The 23,154-nt window shown below is 41.7% G+C and overlaps 1 protein-coding gene and 1 long non-coding RNA gene across 3 annotated transcripts in view; one reads left to right on the plus strand and one right to left on the minus strand.

Annotated features, from left to right (window-relative positions):
* The window catches only part of dnah6 (dynein, axonemal, heavy chain 6), an 88,375-nt gene that overhangs the window by 19,419 nt on the left and 45,802 nt on the right, over positions 1–23,154 (minus strand). For both annotated transcript variants that reach the window (XM_037765283.1, XM_037765284.1), the window contains exons 47-68: positions 21,206–21,352; positions 20,993–21,066; positions 20,749–20,903; positions 20,091–20,322; positions 19,823–19,975; positions 18,112–18,252; positions 16,180–16,422; positions 15,003–15,170; positions 14,596–14,831; positions 12,287–12,431; positions 11,898–12,014; positions 11,285–11,408; positions 9,892–10,088; positions 9,256–9,459; positions 7,996–8,121; positions 7,652–7,816; positions 6,360–6,427; positions 5,422–5,602; positions 5,047–5,226; positions 4,713–4,946; positions 1,432–1,567; positions 1,056–1,228 (exon numbers count right to left, since the gene is read on the minus strand). In XM_037765283.1, coding sequence (XP_037621211.1) covers positions 1,056–1,228; positions 1,432–1,567; positions 4,713–4,946; positions 5,047–5,226; positions 5,422–5,602; positions 6,360–6,427; positions 7,652–7,816; positions 7,996–8,121; positions 9,256–9,459; positions 9,892–10,088; positions 11,285–11,408; positions 11,898–12,014; positions 12,287–12,431; positions 14,596–14,831; positions 15,003–15,170; positions 16,180–16,422; positions 18,112–18,252; positions 19,823–19,975; positions 20,091–20,322; positions 20,749–20,903; positions 20,993–21,066; positions 21,206–21,352 — 3,599 coding nt within the window. The remainder of the gene's footprint in view (positions 1–1,055; positions 1,229–1,431; positions 1,568–4,712; positions 4,947–5,046; positions 5,227–5,421; positions 5,603–6,359; positions 6,428–7,651; positions 7,817–7,995; positions 8,122–9,255; positions 9,460–9,891; positions 10,089–11,284; positions 11,409–11,897; positions 12,015–12,286; positions 12,432–14,595; positions 14,832–15,002; positions 15,171–16,179; positions 16,423–18,111; positions 18,253–19,822; positions 19,976–20,090; positions 20,323–20,748; positions 20,904–20,992; positions 21,067–21,205; positions 21,353–23,154) is intronic.
* Positions 491–21,669, plus strand: LOC119485594. Its single transcript, XR_005206310.1, has 3 exons — positions 491–502; positions 4,419–4,422; positions 21,457–21,669. It is a non-coding gene; the product is annotated as an uncharacterized LOC119485594 (long non-coding RNA).

Genomic DNA, 23,154 nt, shown 5'->3' on the forward strand with positions numbered 1-23,154 from the left:
GTCTCCATAGATACCAACAACTTTTCTTTCCACCATCAACCATAGAAGAAATAACCACTGTTGCTGCGTTGTCCAATGTGTGGAAGTCCCAGATATGTCGGAAAACCAAATGCTGTCATGTCTTTGTTCATAACATCACCCGGCGGCAAGCTGCATTAACATACAGTGCCAAAAGGATGCCGAAATAACTACATAATGATGCTGATTTGTAAAAAGTCTGAATTCATGCTCTGTCAGGTCTGTCCCGTAAGACAACAAGCAAACAACTTTTAAAAATGCTTGTTTTCTGAATGGAGCTCGGATTGATCAGTGCCAGGCTATTCTAACATTGTAGCTGCTCCATCAACATTCAGCATAACGTCATCGAGGCATAAATACGGCGGCAACGTTGTTGTAAATGGATCAAAAGTATGTAGAAATAACAACATAAATCATGCTTTGTCAAGTCTGTCTGCAAGACGACCAGCAAACAACTTTTTAAAATGCTTGTTTTTTGCATGGAGTTTGGTTCGATCAGTGCCAGGCTATGCAGCTGCTCCATCAAAACTTAACATAACATGATCTAGGTATACATACGACAGCAACGTTGTTGTTTAAACCATAGACATTTTATGGTTTATACACAAACACAGAGTTTCCGGTCTCTGTAAAAATACGAGGTACTATCGTAACTCTGGGTGCTGACAGACGGCTACAATATTTGTTTCCTCCATTTCTGATTCGACAACGTCAGGACGTCAGTGACAACAGGAGGAGAATCTCAACACTGATGGACTTTCACGACACAGCTTCACAAGAATTTCTTGCTCGACTTATAATATTCAAACTCCTTCGAATACGCAAATGGCGCATATTTCGCATGTTCGTGTCGCATCATTCGCGTTGCCTGGCGGGAAATCGCATCTATTCGCCTCTTTGCATCGACTTTGCATATAATGGCGCCGTGCGAAAAATTCACTTTGCGCTTGGTGTGAATGTACCGTAAGGAGAGAGGGACCAGAAGAAGTTATTGCAGGTTTAATAAATATCTTTCTACAGACATCATCTAAGCTCACCTGTTCTTCAACAAAGCTCTTGATAAGGACTAGCTTCTGGAAGGCCCCCAACCTCTCATTCCAGTGGCCTCTGATCCTTCTCTCCTGCTTCACCTCTTTGGACTCCGTGAGAGGAGGCAACTCTGACACGAAGCCTCCCCAGTTCTCTGGATTAATAGATGCTTGAAAACGTCCTATAGGAGAGGCAGATGTAATTTAATGCCAATGCTAAATCTTCTATACAAATCACTATGTGGTAGAAGGATGATAGAATACCTAAGAATGATTTAGAATATCTAGGCCTGACACTGAAAAATGATGTTGTGCAGAAACAAGATGCACTAAATATGCTGATTCTTGCCAGATTCGAGAGGGATAACGATTGGGTTGGGTTTACCTAGCTCGATGTGGATATGGGTTCCGATGATTTCCTTGGAGATGCCCTTGAAGCAGGGCAGAGTGTCCTCCAGCTCGCAACATGTCTGCCAGTAAAAATCACTCAGCCACGGCACATCTGGCCGCTTTGCATAGTCCTGGGAGAAGGAGAAATTGAAAAGGAGACGATTAAAACCATAAAGGAAGGATATGGAGGACAGGCCTTGAGTAGAGAGGCAGTAAAGAAGAATTAAAGGATGCCAATTAAAGTGTACAGAGAGGATGAGTCAGAACATCCAAGGCAGGTAGACGTTGTGGATAAGACACGGTGATTTGAAAAAATTGAAAAGCAGTCAAAATTAGCAAGAGAACCGTGGATGATGGATGTATTGAAGCCGCGTTGCAAAAGACGGGAGACAGAAAAGCATAGGGGTGAAGGAGAGGAAAGGAAGGGAAGCATTAGCATCAGGATCACGACGGCTGAGAGGCAGCACCTCCAGCCTGAATAATGCCATATAAATGAGAGCCAAATTGTGGGCGAACATAGGAATATACCCCTGGGTGGAACTGACTGATCTGTATTGTGGTCACAAAAGCGGCTAGTTAAACCTCAAAGGTCCTTTTTATTCATTGCTCTGTTCTACCTTTCACCTCCTTTATTGGCCAAACCAATGGTGCCTCAGCTGCACACCCTTTTGACTCACTGGGGTTTGAGAGAGAAGATAATATATCGAGAGAAAGAGATTGAAAAGAGAGAAAAAAAGGTGATTATTCAAAAAAAAAAAAAAAAATTGAAATGTAAACAAGTTGGACTATTCTGAGGTCTATTGGACTTTCAGTTCAGGTGACGTCATTTACCCCCTCTGAGGCCCTTTTCAGACCTGTCATTGACATGCGTCCTGGGTGATCTGATCACAAGTGGACGGCTCTAAATACAGGTGTGAATGCACTCAAGGCGCATTGAGGAAGCATTGAGATCAGACCACATTCAGAGGTGGTCTGGGTCGCATATGGCCACATTCTTTTAGCAGTGTGTATGCAAATGTGTCCTGGACGCTTCGCGTCGGGGTGCAGCATTGTCCTGTCGTGGATTCTTTCACAACAATGACCGGCTTGCTGTACATTATCCCTTACATATCTTATCTATAGGCTATACTGTGTATCTACAGACTATCAGAATAGGCACGCAAAGGGCATTATTATCATATTGTCAGTGATGTGTTGGTGTTTTTGTTCCCGTGCTCTGCTCAAAGCTGACCACCAGTACAATAACCTTATATTTCGATGTTAATAAAATGTAGCCAAATTCATAAATATGTAGGATATTACTACTGACATTCATGTAATATTAACTTGCAGTGTCTGCTGTATTAGCCATTTGTTTTCTATGTGTTTATTTGCATATAGAGCAGGGAAGTGAGATCTGATTACAAGTGGTCACTCAAGACACATTCCAATAGCAGGTGTGAACAGACGTACTTAGAGCTGTCCACATGTGAATGCCCGGTCTGAACAGGGCCTAAAGGTGTCATGTCTGTCTTAAGGTACTGAGGCTTTTGCACTGATTGCTCAAGGCCTATTAGCATGCTACATACAGGTTGGATGGACAGCTGAGAAACAGAGATACTCGACTTTCCTTATCTCTCTTCCACAGAAATATTTATTTTGACAACGTCTCCACAGACATATTTTCTCTTATGTTCTTTTTGTCTCTCGCTTACTGTGTGTGTTTCCATCAGTCTCAGCAGTTCCTCAGCCAAAATAGAGAGAGAGAGAGAGAGAGAGAGAGAGAAAGAGAGAGAGAGAGAGAGAGAGAGAGAGAGAGAGAGAGAGAGAGAGACTGACTGCCACTTTGTGACAAAGGACTTTTCTTTTTCTATTAACTCAATCCCAACATAAGAGGCGAAGAGAGTGAAGATACTGCCTACAGGCCTACCTGGGGGGATTTTTAGAAGGGGAAAATAAAACAGCACCTTGTTTATCTGCAGTTAAGAGGATCCAGCCAACAAACTGTAACAAATTTCCCCAATTTTCGTCTAATTATAAGAACACCCGGAAGCCAAAAGATATGGGAAATATTATTTGTTTTTTTTTTCATTTAGAGCTCATGACTAAAAATAGGATGCTATCTCTCTATTCCTGCAGGCAATTAAGCCTCATACCTTACCATTCGTTCTGGCTTCAGTGGTCAAATCTCCTTACTGGCCATTCTGGTATATTCAAACTCTGAACTGATGTAGTTCAGCTATTCAGCTGTTCTTAATCTCAATAACTTTGCAGCCTGTTGCACCAACTACTGCATGTGTAAGTTCAAAAGTAGCTTAGTTTGAACGTAGTGGGGAAATTACACTATAATAAGTTAAAATGGATTACACAATACAAGTTAGCATGCAGCGTAGAGTTTAGATTAAATTAAAATTGACACCTTCCCCAAGCAGGTTTAACCCTCTGAGATCCACAATGGACTAATTTTTGTCTTTTTTTAGGGGGGGACAGGGGGTCTTTAGGGGGGGATAGCAGATCGGCAGTATATGCAAGTATTGTTAAAATGTGCTGAAAAGTTTCATAAAGTACTGATATACACAGTTATATTATTATTATTTCATTAACTTCATACTCATACCGTGACACACACGCTCGCTCTCTCTCTCTCTCAAAAACACACTCCCTAATGTTACAGGCTTGCAATACACTGGCTGGCGGAAATCCGTCTTGTCTCGTCTCGTCACCCCAAAAACACATTAACTTTCAAGTAAACAGACAAAACGTGTGCCATGCGGTTACACACACGGTTGCTCTCTATCTTGACCGCACACTCACTCACGTTACGCCAGGGTTGCGAAACACTGGCGGTTATCAAACATGGTTTACATGATCAAATTTGAAACGGTAATACTAATTGCAGCAAATTCTATTAAACCGGTAACCCTTTCATCCCTACTAAGGTCACATAGAAATGGTGTAGTACATTATCTGAAAGCTGGGAACCTGAAGAATAATTTGAATTAGTTGTGTATAAGAGCGTAGAACATTATGATATAAGTATATGATGGTCATTTCCATGCTCTATTATGCCTCATAAATTGTTTTATTGCACTAGTTGTATTTATGTTCTATGTTCTAATGTCTTGTATCAACTTGCCTTCAGTCGTTGCCTCTTGGCCAGGTCGTCATTGTAAATGAGAACTGGTTTTCAATTGACTTATCTAGTTAAATAAAGGTTAAAAAAAAACTCCCAAAAAACAGACAGCTTGTGCCTAACTGGCTAAGAATTTTGATTTTTGACTTGATTTCCAACCTCACCTTTTTCAAAGAGGCAGCTCCTTTTAGGAAGTGCTGCCACTCGGCATCGGAAATCTCGCCGCGCTGCCTCATTGTCTCAACGCACAACATGAAGCTGTAGATAAGCTTGTGCTGCTCGAAGAGGCCACGGGACACATTGGTGTACGAGTTGAGCAGGATCTGGTCCAGCAGGATCTGGAGACGCTCTTCTAGCACGCTGCTCTTCTCTGACGTCTCGATGGTGGAGTCAAAGAGCTGAGGGGGGAGAAAGGAAAGAACAGAAATAAGGGGACAGAAAGATAGTGAACAGGAAGAAAATAAGTAAATAGAACGAAGCCTTGTTACTCTCTCTTACCTGTTTGAAGTACTTGAGGGAGAACTGGTACATTGGATCGATCTCAGAGAGACTGGCAATGACAAAGTACAAGACTGAGCCCCGGGTGGCCACCGGTCGGTAACGCTCCCTTGCGGCGTTGATCTTCAGCTCAGTGGCCTCTGCTTCCTCCAGACGATGCTTTATGGTCTCTGATGTCACCTGAGGAATGGTGGAAACAGAGAAAAAGAGAAAGAAAAGAAAGAAAAAGAGGAATAGCAACAAAACAAGAGCAGAAGAGACGTGGTAAAGGAATGGAGGGAAACAGAATAGGGCAATATGAGAATAACAACTAAAATTCCAAACTTTAGTGGAAATGATCTTCGTAGATGATGAAAGTATCCATAAGACATTTACCTTTGACTCCTGGAGAGTCTGAACTAGCTCCTCATTGTCAAGTATATTACCCTCAGAGGTGAAGAGAAGCTTAAGGATGCGGTCTTCGATAGCTTTTAGCTGGTTGCGGTCAGCGTTGATGCGCACGATCAGCTCATTCCTCTGTTCCTCAAGATGTGGACTCTCCAGACGCACAACGTCACTGAGGAGGAAAGAAAAAGGGGTTAGTGGAAGATCGGGGTAGAGAAAAGAATGTAGGGGAAAGAAAAATAAATCAAATACTAAAAAAGACTGAGATAATGGCAAGTACAAATTCTTATCATTATTGAGGTACATAGAGTTGTATAGAGAGGCGAAGTCCCGCCCCTTCCGACGGACTTCATGGGACCTTATTTCGGAAAAAATATGAACGGTAGTCAACGGTGAGAGACAAATATTTTTTTGATCCTGTTTGAATTGCTCCGTGAATCACACATATGATGTTTGTCAATTTAAAACATCATTTTGCAAGTCAAGAAAGTCTCAGTTTGTCGTAGTATCATTTAGTTTTGTCTGAAACTGCTCAGTGAACTACATCTCTCATGTCGCACATATATATACGTCACCAACACTAGCTAGCTAGCTAATTTATCTACATTCCACACACATATGTAACGTTATCTTACCTGATATGCTTTATCCATATATATGCTTTATCTTATACTTCAACAGTTTTACAACAAATTGCGACTTTCTTTACTTGCAAAATTATGATTTAAATTGACAAACATCATATGTGTGATTCATGGCATAATTCAAATGGGATCAAAAAATTATTTGTCTCTCGCCGTTGACTGCCGTTCATATTTTTCCCGAAATACTTCGCCTCTCTATAGAAGTTTGTAAATGTGGACCATGTGGTTTGGGAAGGATGCAATATCTTTTTTTTCGATGTGTGTCAATGCATGTACAGTATGTACCTAAGCAGTTGGTCCTCCAAGCCAGACTTGGTCACAGTGAAGTTGATAATTGTAACTTTGATGCACACCTGAAAGGCAACAGGAACACACACACGCAGACACACACACACACACACACACACACACAGACACACACACACACAAAGTGAAACTGTCAATTCAAACAGCCACAATTCTACACATGTTCTTCAACTGCCATGTCTCTTGAAACCTTTCATGTGTTTGACAACAAAACAACTACAGACGACTGTCAAATGGGTTCATGTTGTCTAAGTTACTGCCTTCGTGCACTGCTGGTTTGAATTAACACTGGAATAAAAGCTTGCCATGGTGTTGCTGCTCTCCTGGGCTGGTGTTAAATAAAAGGCCATAGCGCAGTTGGCGAGCTGGCAGGCGACTGTATCTCAACAATGCCTGCAAACTGGCCATGGTCGATGCCATTACAGGAAGCCAAGCACTATTTGTACCAAGGCACAAAGGTTCTTTTGTGTTACTGTTTCTCTTAGTCCACAAAACATGTTTTTTATGCAAGCCTATAAATATCTGGTTGCCATAGCTGTAAACTGTTTGGGATTTCTTCTCAATAACCCATGAGGCAATCAGCAGAAGTGTCTGATCCAAGACTCCATAGTGAACTGGCGTTGTGTCTCTGATGCACAACTGCTGATGCCAGATGAACCTAATGTGGAGATTTACATGAGTGTGTGTTGGGCTTGGTATCGGTACTAGATCCCTATAAAACACTATTTGCCAGAGCATGTGAGCGGAGTGAAGCGTGAGCGAGCGGGGAGTTTGAGTGGAAGGATCTTGAATGGAGCACAGAGTGTTTTTTTTTTTTTTAAATGTTGGAGCGTCGCCTTATCTACTGCTCCAATTTTGCTCCGGTATCGCTCACACCATGAGTTCGAAGCATGCCCGAGCAAGCCCGACCAGGGGCAATTCTAGGATCAGACCTTTAGGGTGGCTCAGCCCCCAATGAGACTGTGACATGTGTACAGTCAAGGCCGTTCGGTACAGCCCTAATTAAAATACAATGCAGCATGTTTCTTTTTTTTGGAGCGAGCAGTAAGCAATTTGAGTGAAATGGCCTGGAGCGGCTTTGAGATGGGGAGCGGAGGGAACGAACAGCTCCGTGAGCTAGCCAGTGGGACACAAACACAGCTTCTATTCACATGATGTGTATCGAATAAAGTACTCTATTGGTATTGGTATCACTTTTAGGGTACTGGTATTAATGCTGGCATTTTAATTGTATAAACAAAATCAAGCTTTAGTGTGTGTGCTGTCCGTACCTCTGGTAGGTAATGTGGGTTGGCCATCTTGGTGGTCATATAGAACCTGAAGTTTTTGTCATAGTCAATATCTGAGTCTCCGAGTCGGATCAACATCCGTCCACCGGACACAAATGTCTGCTTCAGCAGGATGGGCTCCAGAGCTGGATCGAGGGTCTCCTTTAACTGTACACACACAATATAAGAATGCAGGAATGTACACACTCACAAACAAACGTTAATAAACAAGACTGTCTAATAAAGGCCTCATAATTCAATCTACAGTATGTTTAATCAAAGGAAGTACATGAGCAGTTCACTTAAATGCCAAAATTGTAAATTATGTGTTTTTAGTGTGTTCCTACCTCCTCTAGCAGTACAGGCATGCCCATGCGTATTGCGTTCTCTAGCGTACGGAGAAAGCTCGGGTCTGTCAGCTTGATCACCTTTAGACCGTGCTTGGCCTCCTTGGTGCGGATCCATCGGTTGGCCTGGGGGTGAAAGCAATTACCTTTATCTAATGTGACAAAAAGATGGCCTGTTTACATATTTTATACACAATAAGTATGGATGTTTGCACTTGTAACACTATAATAAAGGGTGACTGTAGCAATGGCAGCGCAGCGGGAAAAAAACAATACTGTACAGTATGTGATCGAGCTTAATCAGTTTGTGTACAATACAACATCTACTGTGACTCATGTAGCTGTTGACACAATCAGACATGGAAGGCTTCACAAACAACTTGCAGACCCATGTCTGCATCATTCGGTCTATGTAAAGCAAGAGAGAGCGGCAGTACTGAAAAAGAACAACAGCCAGATTTACAGGGATGGACAGGAGAGACAACTGGACTTGTCAGCGGTCAAAAAGTGCAGAACAGTAAGCTAAATGGAGGCCATAACACTGAAGCTGTGACAATATTCTGTCTGACTGAGCTGGTTTGTGTCCTTTCGGTGTGGGGGAAGCTGGGAACTGTGAGCGTGTCCTGGGGCCTGTGACTTTGTCCCTGACCGTTTCTGACAAGAAGCTCTATTTTGAGAGAGATTTTTCTTTTCTTAACGCTGGTACCGCAGCCATGCAGTCAGTGTGTTAAATCAAATGAAATCCAAAAAGACAAGGAGTTTGTTGAATAAAACATTATTCACTTGTGTTGTAACCCAGTGTCACAATACCAGAAATTTAGTAGTCAATACCATTACAAGTGAAATTCCACGATTATCGATACCCAATTCGATACCACGGTAAAAAACTAAAGTAAAACAATAAATCCCATGTACTTAAGATAAATAAAAAGATAAAACAATACTAGGAGATATTGGGTTTGGGGGTCATCCCTCAAGAGCATTTCAAGTTTTTTTTTACCTTTATTGTTACTAGTTAAAGGGACTGTTTGTAAGAATTAGAAATGCTTGTTAACAGCGACACCCGTGGTCCGAAGTATCGGTTCTGGTGACATTAACCCAGTGTGTACACATTTACATGACAGTAACATGAAACAATGTGTGATGAATGGAAAATGGATGTCCTCAAATAATAAAACTGAATAACTGATCAATCACAATTAACAGCAAATTGATCCACATCTGAAACACATTCTGCCTTGATCCCAGTCTCTAGTTTACCTGATCCTGTGGGTCGATCATAAGAGGCCAGCGGCGGCCCTCGGTCACCAGGATTCCATTCTCCGTAGAGACGGTGTCACGAGGCAGACCCTCTGTGTTCCACTGGCGGATGACAAATGGGTCACCCAGAATGTTGGTCAGGCTGAAGCTGGAGCTGATGGGGATGTCCAGTTCCTGGCACTGTACTATCCACCGGTCAATCAGCTGGGGAAAGGGGGCACACACACTTGCATGAATGCATTCATTTTTTCTTTGGTTGTTTTGTTTGAAAGATGGTTGGTTTGTGTTTTTTTTTTTTTTAAACCACTTGCTACATATTTTACAATGTTTCTCCTTTTTTAATCACTGATTTTATCAGTGTATTTCTGTGTTTTAATAATGTACAAAAAGATTCAGTTCAGTGCCATTACAGTATATCTATTCTGCTCTGGGAATTGCATCTCAAAGCAGAAGCACAATAATGAGACATAATTGTGCTTAATTTTCTTTCCTATGGACACTGCAACTTAAAGGGGCGTAGTGCACTGTATTGTAACAAGGTGTAAACTCTAGAGTATGCTCATACTGAACAAGTTGTCCATTCTGAATACCAGATTAAAAAAGCTCTGAAATTGCACCTCATCACACTTTACCTACCAGCTGCCTATAGTGGGAAGTGAACGCTCCATAATAGGCCACACAGGCAGCTGCAATGAAGACATTCCCCACAACGTTGATGATCTCTTGCTCAAACAAGGTGACGCTTTGTTCCCAGCGTACTTGCTCATCACCTAGAGCGGAAGTCAGCTTTCCTGCCCTGGTCAACCGAGCCTGCGTCAGAGCCATGGTTCCAACTTTGCGTAAAGACAGGGGTCACAGAGAGAGAGAGAAAGAGAGAGAGAGAGAGAGAGAAAAAGAATATTAGCAAGGTAAATGCTGGCAGACTTTTGTTTTCTTCAGTTCCAATGGGTAATAACACCTCCTTAAATACCAAAAGAGATAGCAGAAATAAAAAGCCCCGTTTCCACCACAGGACCTTTCCCTTGAAACTAAGAACCTTTTGAGGAACTCATTGCGTTTCAACTGCAGGGACCAGGGTCTAAATTAAGTTCCGGGGCCATTTTCCGAGGCCTTTTTACCCCCCCAAAAGGCCTTGGTCGTGGGGTAGTACTTTCTGAAAGTACCAGAACTTTCGGGGTGGAGTTTGCGTAGATGACCGTCGCTGATTGGTCAAACACACACACAGTGCCGCTGCTTCAACTCGTGTACCGCTTCTTTCATGAACAAGGAAGTACTCTAGTATCAATTTAGGACCATTTTAAGACAAGGGGAGAATATTTATCTTTGTTTGACAACATTGAAAGTAAAGTTAGGCTCTGTTGTCGGCTTCCCAACGTATTAAAAATAAGAGAGAGAGAGAGATCGTGAGGGTGAATGGTAACATTAGAAGAGGGAGACAGCGCAACGGTGCTGTGAATGAGAGAAAGAAAAGTTATTTTCTGATTGTTTCATGGCAGTTATGCTCTAAAGCACAAATAAATAATCATGGAGACACAGACGCTCTTAGTTTCATTTTCCTCTGCTGTATTTCATTCAATACATCCAACGTGCATCAGTAAATACTATGCAGCAGTAAATGTCGTCGCAGTGAGACAAAACCTGACGTTTATTTTTTTCTAACGTGTTTTTAGATGAAACGGGCGGACACACTGAACTGCAGATTGCAGAGTGTGTTTACTGCTGTGACCACCATCAGCCCTCGTCTCATGTCATGTTGCTTTTTCACAAGTCAGCTGACTAATTTGCTTAATCTTCACAGGTCTTTAGACCGCAGTGGAAACATAGACAACGGTGGGCTGAAGGAACCTTTTAGCTCCTTGAAAAGTTGTTCCACAGGCTAAAAGTCCCGGGGAACTTTTGGTGGAAACCCAGCTTAAGTAACAACTTCTTGGTAGAATTTTTTCCACCTCATATAAAATATACAGTAGCTGGGCAGTTAAAAACTCAGGAAGAGTTTAAAGAGGTAACATATAAAGGGCACACCCCATACCCAAATCCTCCTTCTCATTTATGCTGCTGTCAAACTGCTCCTGTAGGACTTTGATCTGGTTCTCCACATCTTGAAGCTTTTGTTGCTTCTCCCTAAGGGTTGCCATTGTCACATCAAGCTCGCCCTGTTGGAAAAGAGGGATAAAGGGACAGAAGAAAATACCATTCATGTTTAGAGAGTCCATTTTTTAATTCTCAGAATTTAGTCCAATGCATGCAGGGCAATCCTGAGCGAGACTGAGAGAGAATTGAGAATAGGCTGGTGTTCAGTGGAAGGAAGCTTCGATTGTAATAGACTTGAAATTGAACACTAGGACCGCCATAGCCCACGCCATTTAACGTTGTGCCAAAATTTGAATTATTCCGTCATTTTTTATATGTTTCCTTCCTACCCTGACTTTTCCTAAATACCTATTCTACACGTCTGTATTGTCCATAATGGCAAAATAACATTTAGAAACCAAATAGATGAGTTTTGGAGTTTTTTTCATGACAAAAGCCCCTTTAGTCACCAGGAGTATTGCCAAATACCGTCGGTACTCTCCTCCGACAGCCGAATGATGCATTTGCATAATTGCAGTATAAGCACATTGAGAAGAGCCCATGTTACTGACCTGCGCTTTGGCCAGTTTTTCTCTCTTAGGGCCAACTTCTTTGAGGACTCTGGAGTAAAGATCCATTGCTCTGACCCACATGCACATTGATCTGCAGGCTCTGGATACCTTCTCCACCTAACAGCAGCAACAAAATAAGGAATTATTAGTAGCAGCTATTGAAGCATACGGTTTTATGTTCCATAAATTATTGACAGTTTAAACCATCACAAAATCTACATACCATAATGCCATAATCAAAACATAAGCATTTATTTACCATTCGAACTCTGGCATTTTCAAAACTGCCAACGTGTTTTAACTCCAATATTCACAACAATCTGTTTAGCCCTACTCCAAAAAAAATCTGACTGATATATCAGAGTATTTGACATGAAATACAAACAGACCTTCTCAGGTATGAAATCAGGGTTGTTGATGTATTTTTGCAGTTTCAGCAGGACCTGGGGCTTGATATTATCCTTGTCAAAGTCTGTCAGACGCCTGAGGAAATTGGCATCTCCCAGTAATTGCTTGGCACCGGGCCAGTCCGGTCTGTAAAGAGACAGACATGTTAATGAGGAGTTGTGGAAAAAAGGGGGCCTAAGAAAATTCTAATAGTCTAATAATAATAAACATTATATAAATACAGTATACATTATATTGCACTTTTCAAAACAGCAGTTACAAAGTGCTTCACAGCTAAAAATAAAATACATAATAGTACACAGCATGAAACACAATTTATAAAATGGAAGCAGATAACCAACAATAAAAGCAATATAATATAAAAACAAATTAAAAGACAAATAAAACCAAAAACCAAAGGATTTACAAGCAACTTTTTAAAAGTTAATAATAATAATAATAATAATAATAATAATAAATGTGTGTGAATGCGTGGCTTAATTTATATGGGAAAAATATATGTTATGTAAACTTTTTTTCAATTTGAGTCCGGCAGCAAAGCACATGATAATGTAAACTACTTTAGGTTATGATATTGTAACTAGAATGTACAATATAATAACATAGTCTAAACTATTAACAGACATATTGCACATTCATATTCATGTAACTTCATAGTCATAATGCTAAGTCAGTGAAAGCTCTACATAGTGCTAGTGTGCTGTGGGCCAAACAGTAGGTGTTAAAACGTTAAAGTAGATAGGCTATTGGGAAGGATTGGATTTAGTGCAGCAATGCTGTAGATTAATAACTGATGAAATTTAAGGCTTGACAGAGGGATGCGTGCTGAGTCATGAGATGGTAGGCTTATCCCTCTGGATGCTGACTACAAAATATGTAGGATTAAAGAAATAAGACAGAATTTCATACTTTTGGCAAAGTGACTGCAAAACAGCTGAGAAGATTGTGATTATGATGATGATGATGATTGTTTTTGGAATTACTAAAATGATGGGGATAATAACTACGCTGAATATACCATTCACGGCAAGTTGATGATGGTGGCTACAGTGGTGATTTTGATTATAATGATGGATCATCATGATTAATGGGAAGAGATCAGGATGCCTGATCAACCTTTTTTGGGACACAGACCGGGGTGAATGCATTTTCCTGTTTGGTATCGTTTCTTTCTCATCTAGATTGGCATTGGATTGGGTATGCATACCAGTATTCTCTTTAGATCCAACAGAATTAGACACTGTTTTCAGATGACCTTTTGCCACTGGAGTCAAATTAAATCAACTGTGCTGAACAAAATGAAACACACATCATATACTGTAGATTTAGCTATTTGATTTAACCAAGCCCTTAAAGGGATAGTTCCATATCAGTTTATCAAGTGTAAACTATATTTCAAATATTTTCAGCGCTTTACCTTGCCGTCACACAGCACTTTCCGATGGGGAACTGAAGCTGTTACATCCATTTATGCCCTCTTCAAAGCCACCAGACTCCATTGACAAAAACAGTAATTTTGCCTTGCAGAACACAGAAGTTGCTGGTCTACCGCTGCCTCGATCTGTCAGTTTGTTTGTGTTTATTGTGTGTCTTTTCTGTTTTGAAGGGTTAGTTGGGATTCACAAGTCTCCCAATAACTCATACAAAAAAACTGATCGAGGCAACAATAGACCAACAACTCCCGTGTTCTGCGAGGTCAAATTATTGTTTTTGTCAAAGGAGTCTGGGTGCTTTGAAGAGAGCATTGATAACAGCTGTCTAATAGCAAAGTACAACGGTGAAAATATTCTAAATATATCGTACACTTAAACTAATATTGATTTTTTTGAGGTGAGCCTTTTTGTTAGGTGACTAAAATATATTTTGCAGCGGCTCCCGTCCTCAGCGGTACATTGCTTTGCTACTGTGTTGGTACTCTTGTCTGTTTCTCCAAACTGGAGGCGTGCCGACCGTCATCTACTGTAGGTAATAAACTGATGGATAAGTACCTCATACAACCCCACTTCAACGCAACCTAACTATCCCTTTAATGCCTGGTCTGTCCTACATGCTATTATGACTTTATTATGAAAACGCCCTATGAAATCATCTGCCATCCCTAATGGGATTGCTTCTTAAATAGAGTGTTAGGATGTGATAATTAGTGAGAAGTGTGTTTGTAACAATGGAATATCAGCTAGGGAGAGATGGGCATTTTTATGTGATAGGAGAGGCAGAGAAACCTCTCTAGTAACACATATACTGTATGAGGAAGAAAAAGTTCTTTAGAGAGAGAGAGAAGCATACTGACTTGCAGTTGAGCAGGATGCAGATGGCCTCCATGACGGTCATGACCAGGTCTGGGGGTTTGGTGAACACCTTGATCTCAGAGATGTCAGCCTTTTTGAGAGAATTAAGGGCTTGAATGGCACCCTCCAGGGCCGGCAGTGCCTCATCCAGGTCCCTCTGGGCATCATCAGCTATGGCCTGTGTGTCTTCGGCTTTGACCTTGCACAAAGCCTCATCCTCTGTCACTACTTTACGCACCTGTGGAATGGATATTGTTTGGATGATACATACATATACAGTACACTACAGCAAAAAGGTCTCATGATTTTTCAGCACCTTATAGTAAACAATGGACACACTTTTGAAAGTTCTGTGTTAATATAACCTTATCTATTTCTCACACAAACGTACGCACGCGCACATACAGACCTCGTCGGCGCTCTCCTGGTCTATAGCCAGTTTCTCCATGAGGGCGTCAACATCAATGGATTTTTGTTTCAGGACTGGCTCCAGAGCAGACAGGTCCACTTTCATTTTGTCCACAAGCTCATTGGTCTCCAGCAGTTTGGTCAGACCGTTCTTCACACGATCCCTGGCCTGTACATAAACACCCCCAAACAAAGATTTATTATCCATATGCTACATGCAGACATAATCTACAAAATAAAAATGCAAAAAAATATATATATTTCAGTGCCACAACCACAAAGGCCCTGTTCAGACCTGGCATTGACATGCGTCCTGGGTGATCCGATCACAAGTGGACAGCTCAAAGTACAGGTGTGAACGCACTCAAGACGCATTGAGGACGCATTGAGATCTGATCGCTCAGACCACATTCTGAGGAGGTCTGGGCCACATATGGCCACATTCTTTTAGCAGTGTGTACGTGAATGTGTCCTGGGCTACATTAAGGACCGCCTACTCAACTGACGTCCCGCTTGGATCCGCGACATCTCACTCCGCTCCTCATGTGAACAGACACAAGCACTTGTCTGCATCACGGTAGGAAATGGCTTCTGTGCTCTACTGTATCCTGTCGGTACAAATGTATTTTCTTTATAGGCTATAGCAGCATATTAAATCAGACTAGGTACAGAAGTGTATCATAATCATACGGTGATGTGTCGGTGTTTTTGTTCCTGTGCTCTGCACAGAGCTGACAGTCGCTCGCCCGCCCACCCGCTCGCTCTCATTGCCGGCTCTGTAGCTCTGTGTTGGCAGTAGACAATAACCTCATATATCAATGTGAATAAAAATGTACCCAAATTCATGAATATGTAGAATATTACGACTGATTTTCCTGCAATTTTACGTTGCAATGTGTGCTGTATTAGCCATGTGTTTACTACATGTTTATTTGAATATAGAGCGGGGATTAGAGATCTAATCACAAGTGGTAACTCAAGATGCATGTGGAGATGCATTCTAATGCCAGGTGTGAACAGGGCCAAAGAAGCTGATCACAGTGAAAAATATTCACAGTTACTACTAAACACCAGCTAGAGCAAGCAACTAACTGTGATTTCCTCTTCAAAGTCAGGTAAAGATTCATCACGACAACTCATCACTTGTACTGATAATTGCTCGTAATGGTCGAACTTACAAGAACCAGCTGCTGTCTCTTCTCCTCCAGCATGGACAGGTAGAGGTTGATGAGCTCCAGGTAGGAGGTAGGTGTGGTGTAGTATCGGCGTCTCAGCTCGGAGTAGAAGCGCTCAGCCATGTCAGTGACGCTAATGTGTATCTCCACGCACAGGGCTGAGAAGCTTTGCTTCAGCTCCTCACTGCCAAAGTCCACATGCTGGAAGAAGGCCTGAGAGACGGAGAGCAGCGCCTCACGAGGCCACTTGGCACCGGGGAGGGGGGGTAACGGGGAAAGGAGGAAAGGGTGAGATAAGGATTGCAGCGACTGAGTTTTAAACAACTGAGTTTTAAAACAAAAAATCAATATGCTAAAAAAGGACATTAATGGATGGATTGAGAGCCATAAACTGCAATCCTGAAGAGCAGGTGAAGAGAATGGTGGATGAGAGCGAGGATGGTTGTAAAAAATGTAATAAGAAGAAAGAAAGGCCTGGGAAATGATGTCAGAGTGGAGAAATTACATTTTGGGTATAGCTGCCGGGAACATGTTAGATAGATTGAAAGAAGAATGATTCTGTAGACTGGTTCAAGACGAGGAGATTGATACATCCGAACAAACATGTAGACGATCCTTATAGTCCGTGTGTACCAGCTAGAATAATTCTATTTATACTATACCATACTTCTATGGCTTTCTATGTATAATAATTACATAATCTTTAATTGACCCTTCCTAAGACTACATCTACACTCATACGTTTTCGTTTTTAAATGCATTACTTTTGCTACGTTTATGCCTAGCGTCCACACTATTCTGGCATTTTCGAGCCCCTAAAACGGAGACGTTTGAAAATGCTGCTGACCCCGTTTTAGTTTTAAAACTCCAGGGTTGTGTTGTAGTCTGGAAGGACAGAAACGGAGACCTTTGAAACGATGACGCAGACACCTACGTTCGCTTTTTGATTGGGTCTTATCAGTCATCGACCACCTGTGGTTAATTTCAACATGGATAATGAGTTACGAGTGTTGCTGACCTTGTTGTGTATGCTAGCAGCTGTTGCGCAGTTAAATTCTGTATTTTGTAATGCTACTACTGCCTACATGCACAGGAGGCAAGCTATTATTCCAACGCTTTGCATCAATTCCTGTGTCTAGCGCTGCTTCCTGTTTACACCAGCACGCGCATGCCCAGTGTACGAGAATGGTCATGTGATATGCGTTTTCAGGTGTGGTAGTATGGACGGAGATTAATTCTGAAATGGCCCTAAAACGCTCGTACGCTTTTAAAATGCCATTTTAAAACGACGATGTATTACTGTGGATGTAGCCTGAGTGCTGCCTCTTTTCACTCTGTGCTCCAATAACAGTTGAGCAAGCTCGGAACCCGGCAGAGCCTCGGTCAAATTTTCCCTTTCCTGTTGGGTTATACTGGGCTTATAAAGGTAACATTACTATGTAAGTCACATTACATTGGTGTAACAATATTCACGGATACATTACATTGTGTGTAGTCACAGTTACTATGAGGAACTTTCATTTGGTGTTGATTTTGGCGGTCCCTGTGGACAAAAGTGGTAGTGTTTCCGAGCACCAGATTCCCTTTAGAAAACCTCTCATTTTACTGCAGCAGCAGGGTCTGACAGTCTGCCCCGCGCCGTCCTGGTTCTGGTTCCCCCGTGCCTCCCTTCCCTCCAGCGGGCGCAGCAATAGTCCCGAGTTCTGAGTTTCTGTTGAACCTGCATGATTTCGTCTGAATTCGTTCCTTTGTTTATATTATCTATGTTTCGTGCTGCCCAGAAGTTTGTTGAAGAATGTTTCTTTTTGTCAAGCTTGCCCAACCTAGCAACAGTAACTAAGGGGGGCGGACTTAGGATCGATCAATGTCACAGCGCTAAACCAAACAGAGTAATTATATATGACTAGGTATGGCAAAAAAAATGTGTCAGCATACCTGCACAAACCAGTCGATGGTGCAGCAGTTTACCAGTGAAGGAAACATACGACAGCGGGACCTGAAGGCATCGCCCACCGGACTCATACACAGCACGATGTGCAGCTTCTCCCGTACACGAGAGATGAAAAACTGGAACACCTGAGGGCCACACATGCAGAGATTCCATAATTTCGGGAGGTTTGGTCTCAACAGGGAGATAACATTAAAGGCTGATATTTTCTTATAGCTTGCTTGGGGACACTGACTTTAACTGAAACATTGTGTATGTGTGTTGTTTCTGAAATTGTATGCACTTTCCTAACCCTTGTGCATTCCTTTAAAAAAGTTGCTCTGATGTCCTTAGAGGACAAAAATGTCTGCATCAAAAAATGTCCATAAAATTATATATTAATATTATTTTCCACTTTCAGTTAAATCTTTTAACAACCCAGTCCTGATCATAGCTATCAAATACTCCTTCATTTTCAGAATTGTAATCCTTTAAATGACAGTTTGTTTTCATAATGCCACTGTTGTTAGGGGAAAAAACACACACACAAATGTAATTATTTTCTGTATACTAAATGCTAAGGGGAAATTTTTTTCACAGTCTGAGATATGTTAATGATTAACAGCAACATCAATTTGGTGCATTTCTATTTTTTGTGCAATGTCAGATCTAAAAAGAAAAAAACCTTCCACTTGTTAAAATAAAGGGTTATGGTCCCTATGGTTATTTTTTAACCAACTTCAGTCCTGATCATAACTACCAAATATTAATTATTTTTCAGAATTTTAACCCTTTAATGCCAGTGTGTTAACATAATGCCACGGTTGTTGTTTTTTTAATGAAAAAATTGCATCAAACACAATACAGCAGCAATAACCCTGGTGGAAACCAGAAAAATAGAACGTGTTTGCCCCATAAACAGTGAGAAAATGGCTCAATCTGGTGGAAAATAGTAAAAACTACAATTTTGATGCCAGGGCTCTAGATTGAAAGCATGATATAATAGAATGCATGATTTTATGCTGTAATAGCCGTGAGATCAAAAATTGTGGATTTAATGGGTTTCAATGGGGACATTCTAAGCGTCTGTATTTTGGCTACACAGTTTATTATAGACATATTATAGGAGTTTCCAAAACGTCCAAAATTGAAAAAAAAAACTGACACCCTTGCCAAAATGTATGCCATATAAACACAGCCAAAATGATCGAAAAATTAAAGTGAGATGGATGTAAGAGTGATGCATAAGGGGTTATCTTCTTTTGGCTACTGACAGCGTCATGATTTTATCTGAACATCTTAAACATTGGGTGGGCATATCTGGTGTTGTTTTAGGTTGGTTAATCCACATCTCTATGAAAGGAGCCTATGTGTTACTGTGCCAGGGAGGCCAACAGATAGTCTGGCACATAACCTATTGCTGTTGGTTGTTGCTGTTGTTAGATATACTGCAAATCAAATGTATGTTGAAGGGTCTTGAATATATTGTCTGCATTGATCGTAATGGTATGCTAAATGTATGTATCATTAATATATTAATATTTCCTGTCTTCATTTTTTTTATCTGTGTCGATGCTGCTGAGATGCAAGAACAATTTAAACTTGATCTGGCAAAGTAATATCATCATCATCATCATCATCATCATCATATACTGTGCTACATTTGTACTGCCTGAATGAAGTATGTTTTCTACAGCAAGTGTTTGTGTCTGTGTGTACCTCATCCCTGCTCTCCTCACTGATTCCTGCCTCTTTGGCTTTAGGACGGGTGGCCGCTAGTACGTGTTCCAGCTCATCTTTCTCAAAAAGGTTGGGCACCTCGCCAGAGTTCAGCATGTTGTTAATATCCTCCAAAAACTCCTCCACCACAATCTACAACAGGAAATACAGAGTGGACACGTCTAAGTATACTTGGATGTGCAAAAAGAAAATCTGCAGGCATCCAAATATTTATTATTTTTGTATCAACCAAGTCCTTTCATCATACCTGAGTATCCGTAAAGAGGAACACCATATCCTTGCCCTCCACACCCGCCATCTTGTAGAGCCTCCTCAAGTCTTCATGGAAGGTGTCATAGTTGTAGCCTCGGCTCAATTCGATCTCGAAGCAGCGGTACCCGCACATGTGGGATGCCAACCGAGTGAGTGACTGCTTGCCTGTACCTCCCACCCCCACTAGCAGGGCATTGCCTCTCTCCTGGCGAATCATACGGGAAATCCTAGAAGATAAGAAAAAAACATGTTGTAGTTATAAAGATAAAATACAGGTCACAGGTTCAATGACATGTGAGCCATGTATCCTTTCAGAGGGTCTTTAAGCAAGACTAAACACTCATCTAAACATTTTAGAGTCTGTTCACCATCGGCAGCAACATACCGTATGTGCCATTTTATGCGATACATCTATGCCTATTTCAAACACTAAATTGGAATTGCACCACATCGTTTTTCAACACGCAAACAGTACTTGAGCATGTCACAGTGTCTTTCTCGATGTTCCGTTCTCTAGTGTAACTTCTTCTTCGGTGTAACTTTCGCCTCACAGTTTGCACCACCTACAGCTAAAATCCATTAACCACCAGCTAAGAAGTCACCTAGCAAAAAAAAATCTGGCAATTCAGTGGTGCGAGTTTTCATGTACACACCTGGAGACATGCTCGACGGCGTCCTGGAAGAAAACCAGCTTGATCTCCTTGGAGAAGATCATGTTGTAATCATCGAGGTAGTCCTGGAGAACGGCCCGGATCTTATCCATGTCTGTCAGATCCTCGTACAGACGGTTTTCTTTCTCTGCACCCACCTACAGGGATCATTAGATGAAGAGCAAAGTGAATAAATAAATGTTTTTGTAATTTATAAAGCATTTTCGATAAGAGGATAGAAACTGACCTTGATAAAGTCCCCGAATATGATGGGCTTGGTCACAAAGTATGAGGGCTCCAAGTTAATGCTAAAATATTTGCCTGGCAGAAAAGAAACAGAGAGGTAGTGCAAATGATGTAAATGGGTAGAGTGACACTTAGTAGTCCAACATGTGCAAGATTCAAGCAGTTTGTGCAGAGCGAGTTATTATCGGGACGGTCTTTGCGACCGAGTTCTTACTGGCCATTTCTGAGACGATGGTGTTGAAATAAGTCTTATCCTGGCTGTTGATGAGTCGGTCGTGGAACACTCGCTGACACTCGTGGCAGAAGAGACGGAAGATCTGGTTCTTGTCTCTCACTTGACTCGGCTCACACTGCAGTATACCTGCACATGAAGTGAGGGAAAGATAAATGGAAGGGAGAATTCTTCAGTTTTTTCATTGTAAATGCATATGATTAATATGTAAGAGCAAAGTCCAACGACCTCAGCTGTGTTTCTTCTTATTGTGCTTTACTCAGGACGCTTCTTGGTGTCTGCAAAGTGGCTTTGTGCCCCACGTGGGGGTGTAACCCCCAGCCAATAACGGCGCGCAGGGTGTGCATCCCATTCAGGTGGTCAAATACCGCCGCTTTGTCACGCCCCCGGCTTCTGATACCGACTCACAAGTCTCCCTTTAGCTCTGTCAGATACAAAGCGGCCGTATTTCACGGATGAGAACGGGTTGTGTTATGTGCATGTGTTCCAGTGATCCCCCTGCTCCTCTCTGTGCTCTGAGTGCAGCTATGATCGATGTGTGTCTGTAGTTTAACGAGAGCAGCGCTGAACCACAGCCAGCAGACAGGAAGCCTGCATTCATTCAAAATCCACAACTCTGAACCTTCTCGCAGGGTTATGCGTAGTTAGTTGTGTGTTTATTTGTGTTCTACAACGTAAAAGCCACTAGTTGACACCGACATCGGTTATTATTACCTTTAATAAATGATTGATTGATACAGTATTGTCATATACTTAAAAGTTAAACTTCAACTGTATTTTAATCGTCACATACATGCAACTTGACCTCTGCATTTAACCCATCCCAAACATTTAGGAGCAGTGGGCTGCTGTATAGCATCCGAGGAGCAACTTGGGGTTCAGTGTCTCGCTCAAGGACACTTCCACATGCAGACAGCAGGAACCGGGGGACCAAACCGCCTACCTTGTGATTAACGGACGACCCGCTCTACCCACTGAGCCACAGCCTGTGTCTCTGTAAAATGTCTCTGAAAAATCTACAGTATATTTCTGCTGCTCATCTTGTGCAACTGCTTTACTTGTGGTTTCTAGAGAATGTGTAACATGCTGTTAAACAAACCTAACATTTTTTCTATAGATCCATATGAAGATAACTGCTGAGGATGATATGAAGGAAACAGTAAAAGACTTTGTGGAGAGAGAGACCATGTGAAGTCAGCGATACAAAAAAAATCGGAGGAGCGTGTGTCAGTTTATTACCCTCCCACCAGCAGCATGTATCGCTAAGGGGAACTGTGTGTTTGAGTAATGCTCTCTCGTAGCAATGTTGAACAAGTGGTGTACAGAAAGCAGTCGTAGAAGTCACTTCAGCTCATCTTCGCGCTGTAATGATGCCTGCTGGGTAAAGGAAGAGAGGGAGGGAGAAAAGGAAGGAGGCAGAGGGCGTGATGGTGCAGACGATTTGGGAGCACGAGGCTGAGACAGAGCTTATAAATGTTGGTAATGTGGCTTGAAGAGATAAATCACAGCCGTGCCCTCAAGCCTCAAAGATTTAGACACCCTCTGTATCTGTCAGTCTCTTTCAGCAAAGCTAAAGTTTAGTTTGCGCTGTTGAGGATTAAAGATGACGTACATGCTGTATGCCTGTGCAACACGTGTCCATATAGTACTTAACATTAAAACGCATCTTCAGTGATTTCTTTTCGCTGAACGCCTTATTCCGCCTCCTGTGTTTCAGTTGTATCCATGTTATCCTTTTCTCTCTCATATTTGTTTCTGAAACTCAATAAAGTACAAATCTGGCTAGACGTCCTACCAAATGATGTCATCCCTGGAGCACTCTAAAGCAGTTGTAGCGGGATCAGTCTTAAAGCTAGAGTGAAGATATTGGTATCATATCGATTGGTACTATACCATGTCACGTCAGCTTGTCGGCAAGAACGCTAAATAAC

The sequence above is a fragment of the Sebastes umbrosus genome, chromosome 3 (assembly GCF_015220745.1).
Source record: "Sebastes umbrosus isolate fSebUmb1 chromosome 3, fSebUmb1.pri, whole genome shotgun sequence".
NCBI lineage: Eukaryota > Metazoa > Chordata > Actinopteri > Perciformes > Sebastidae > Sebastes > Sebastes umbrosus.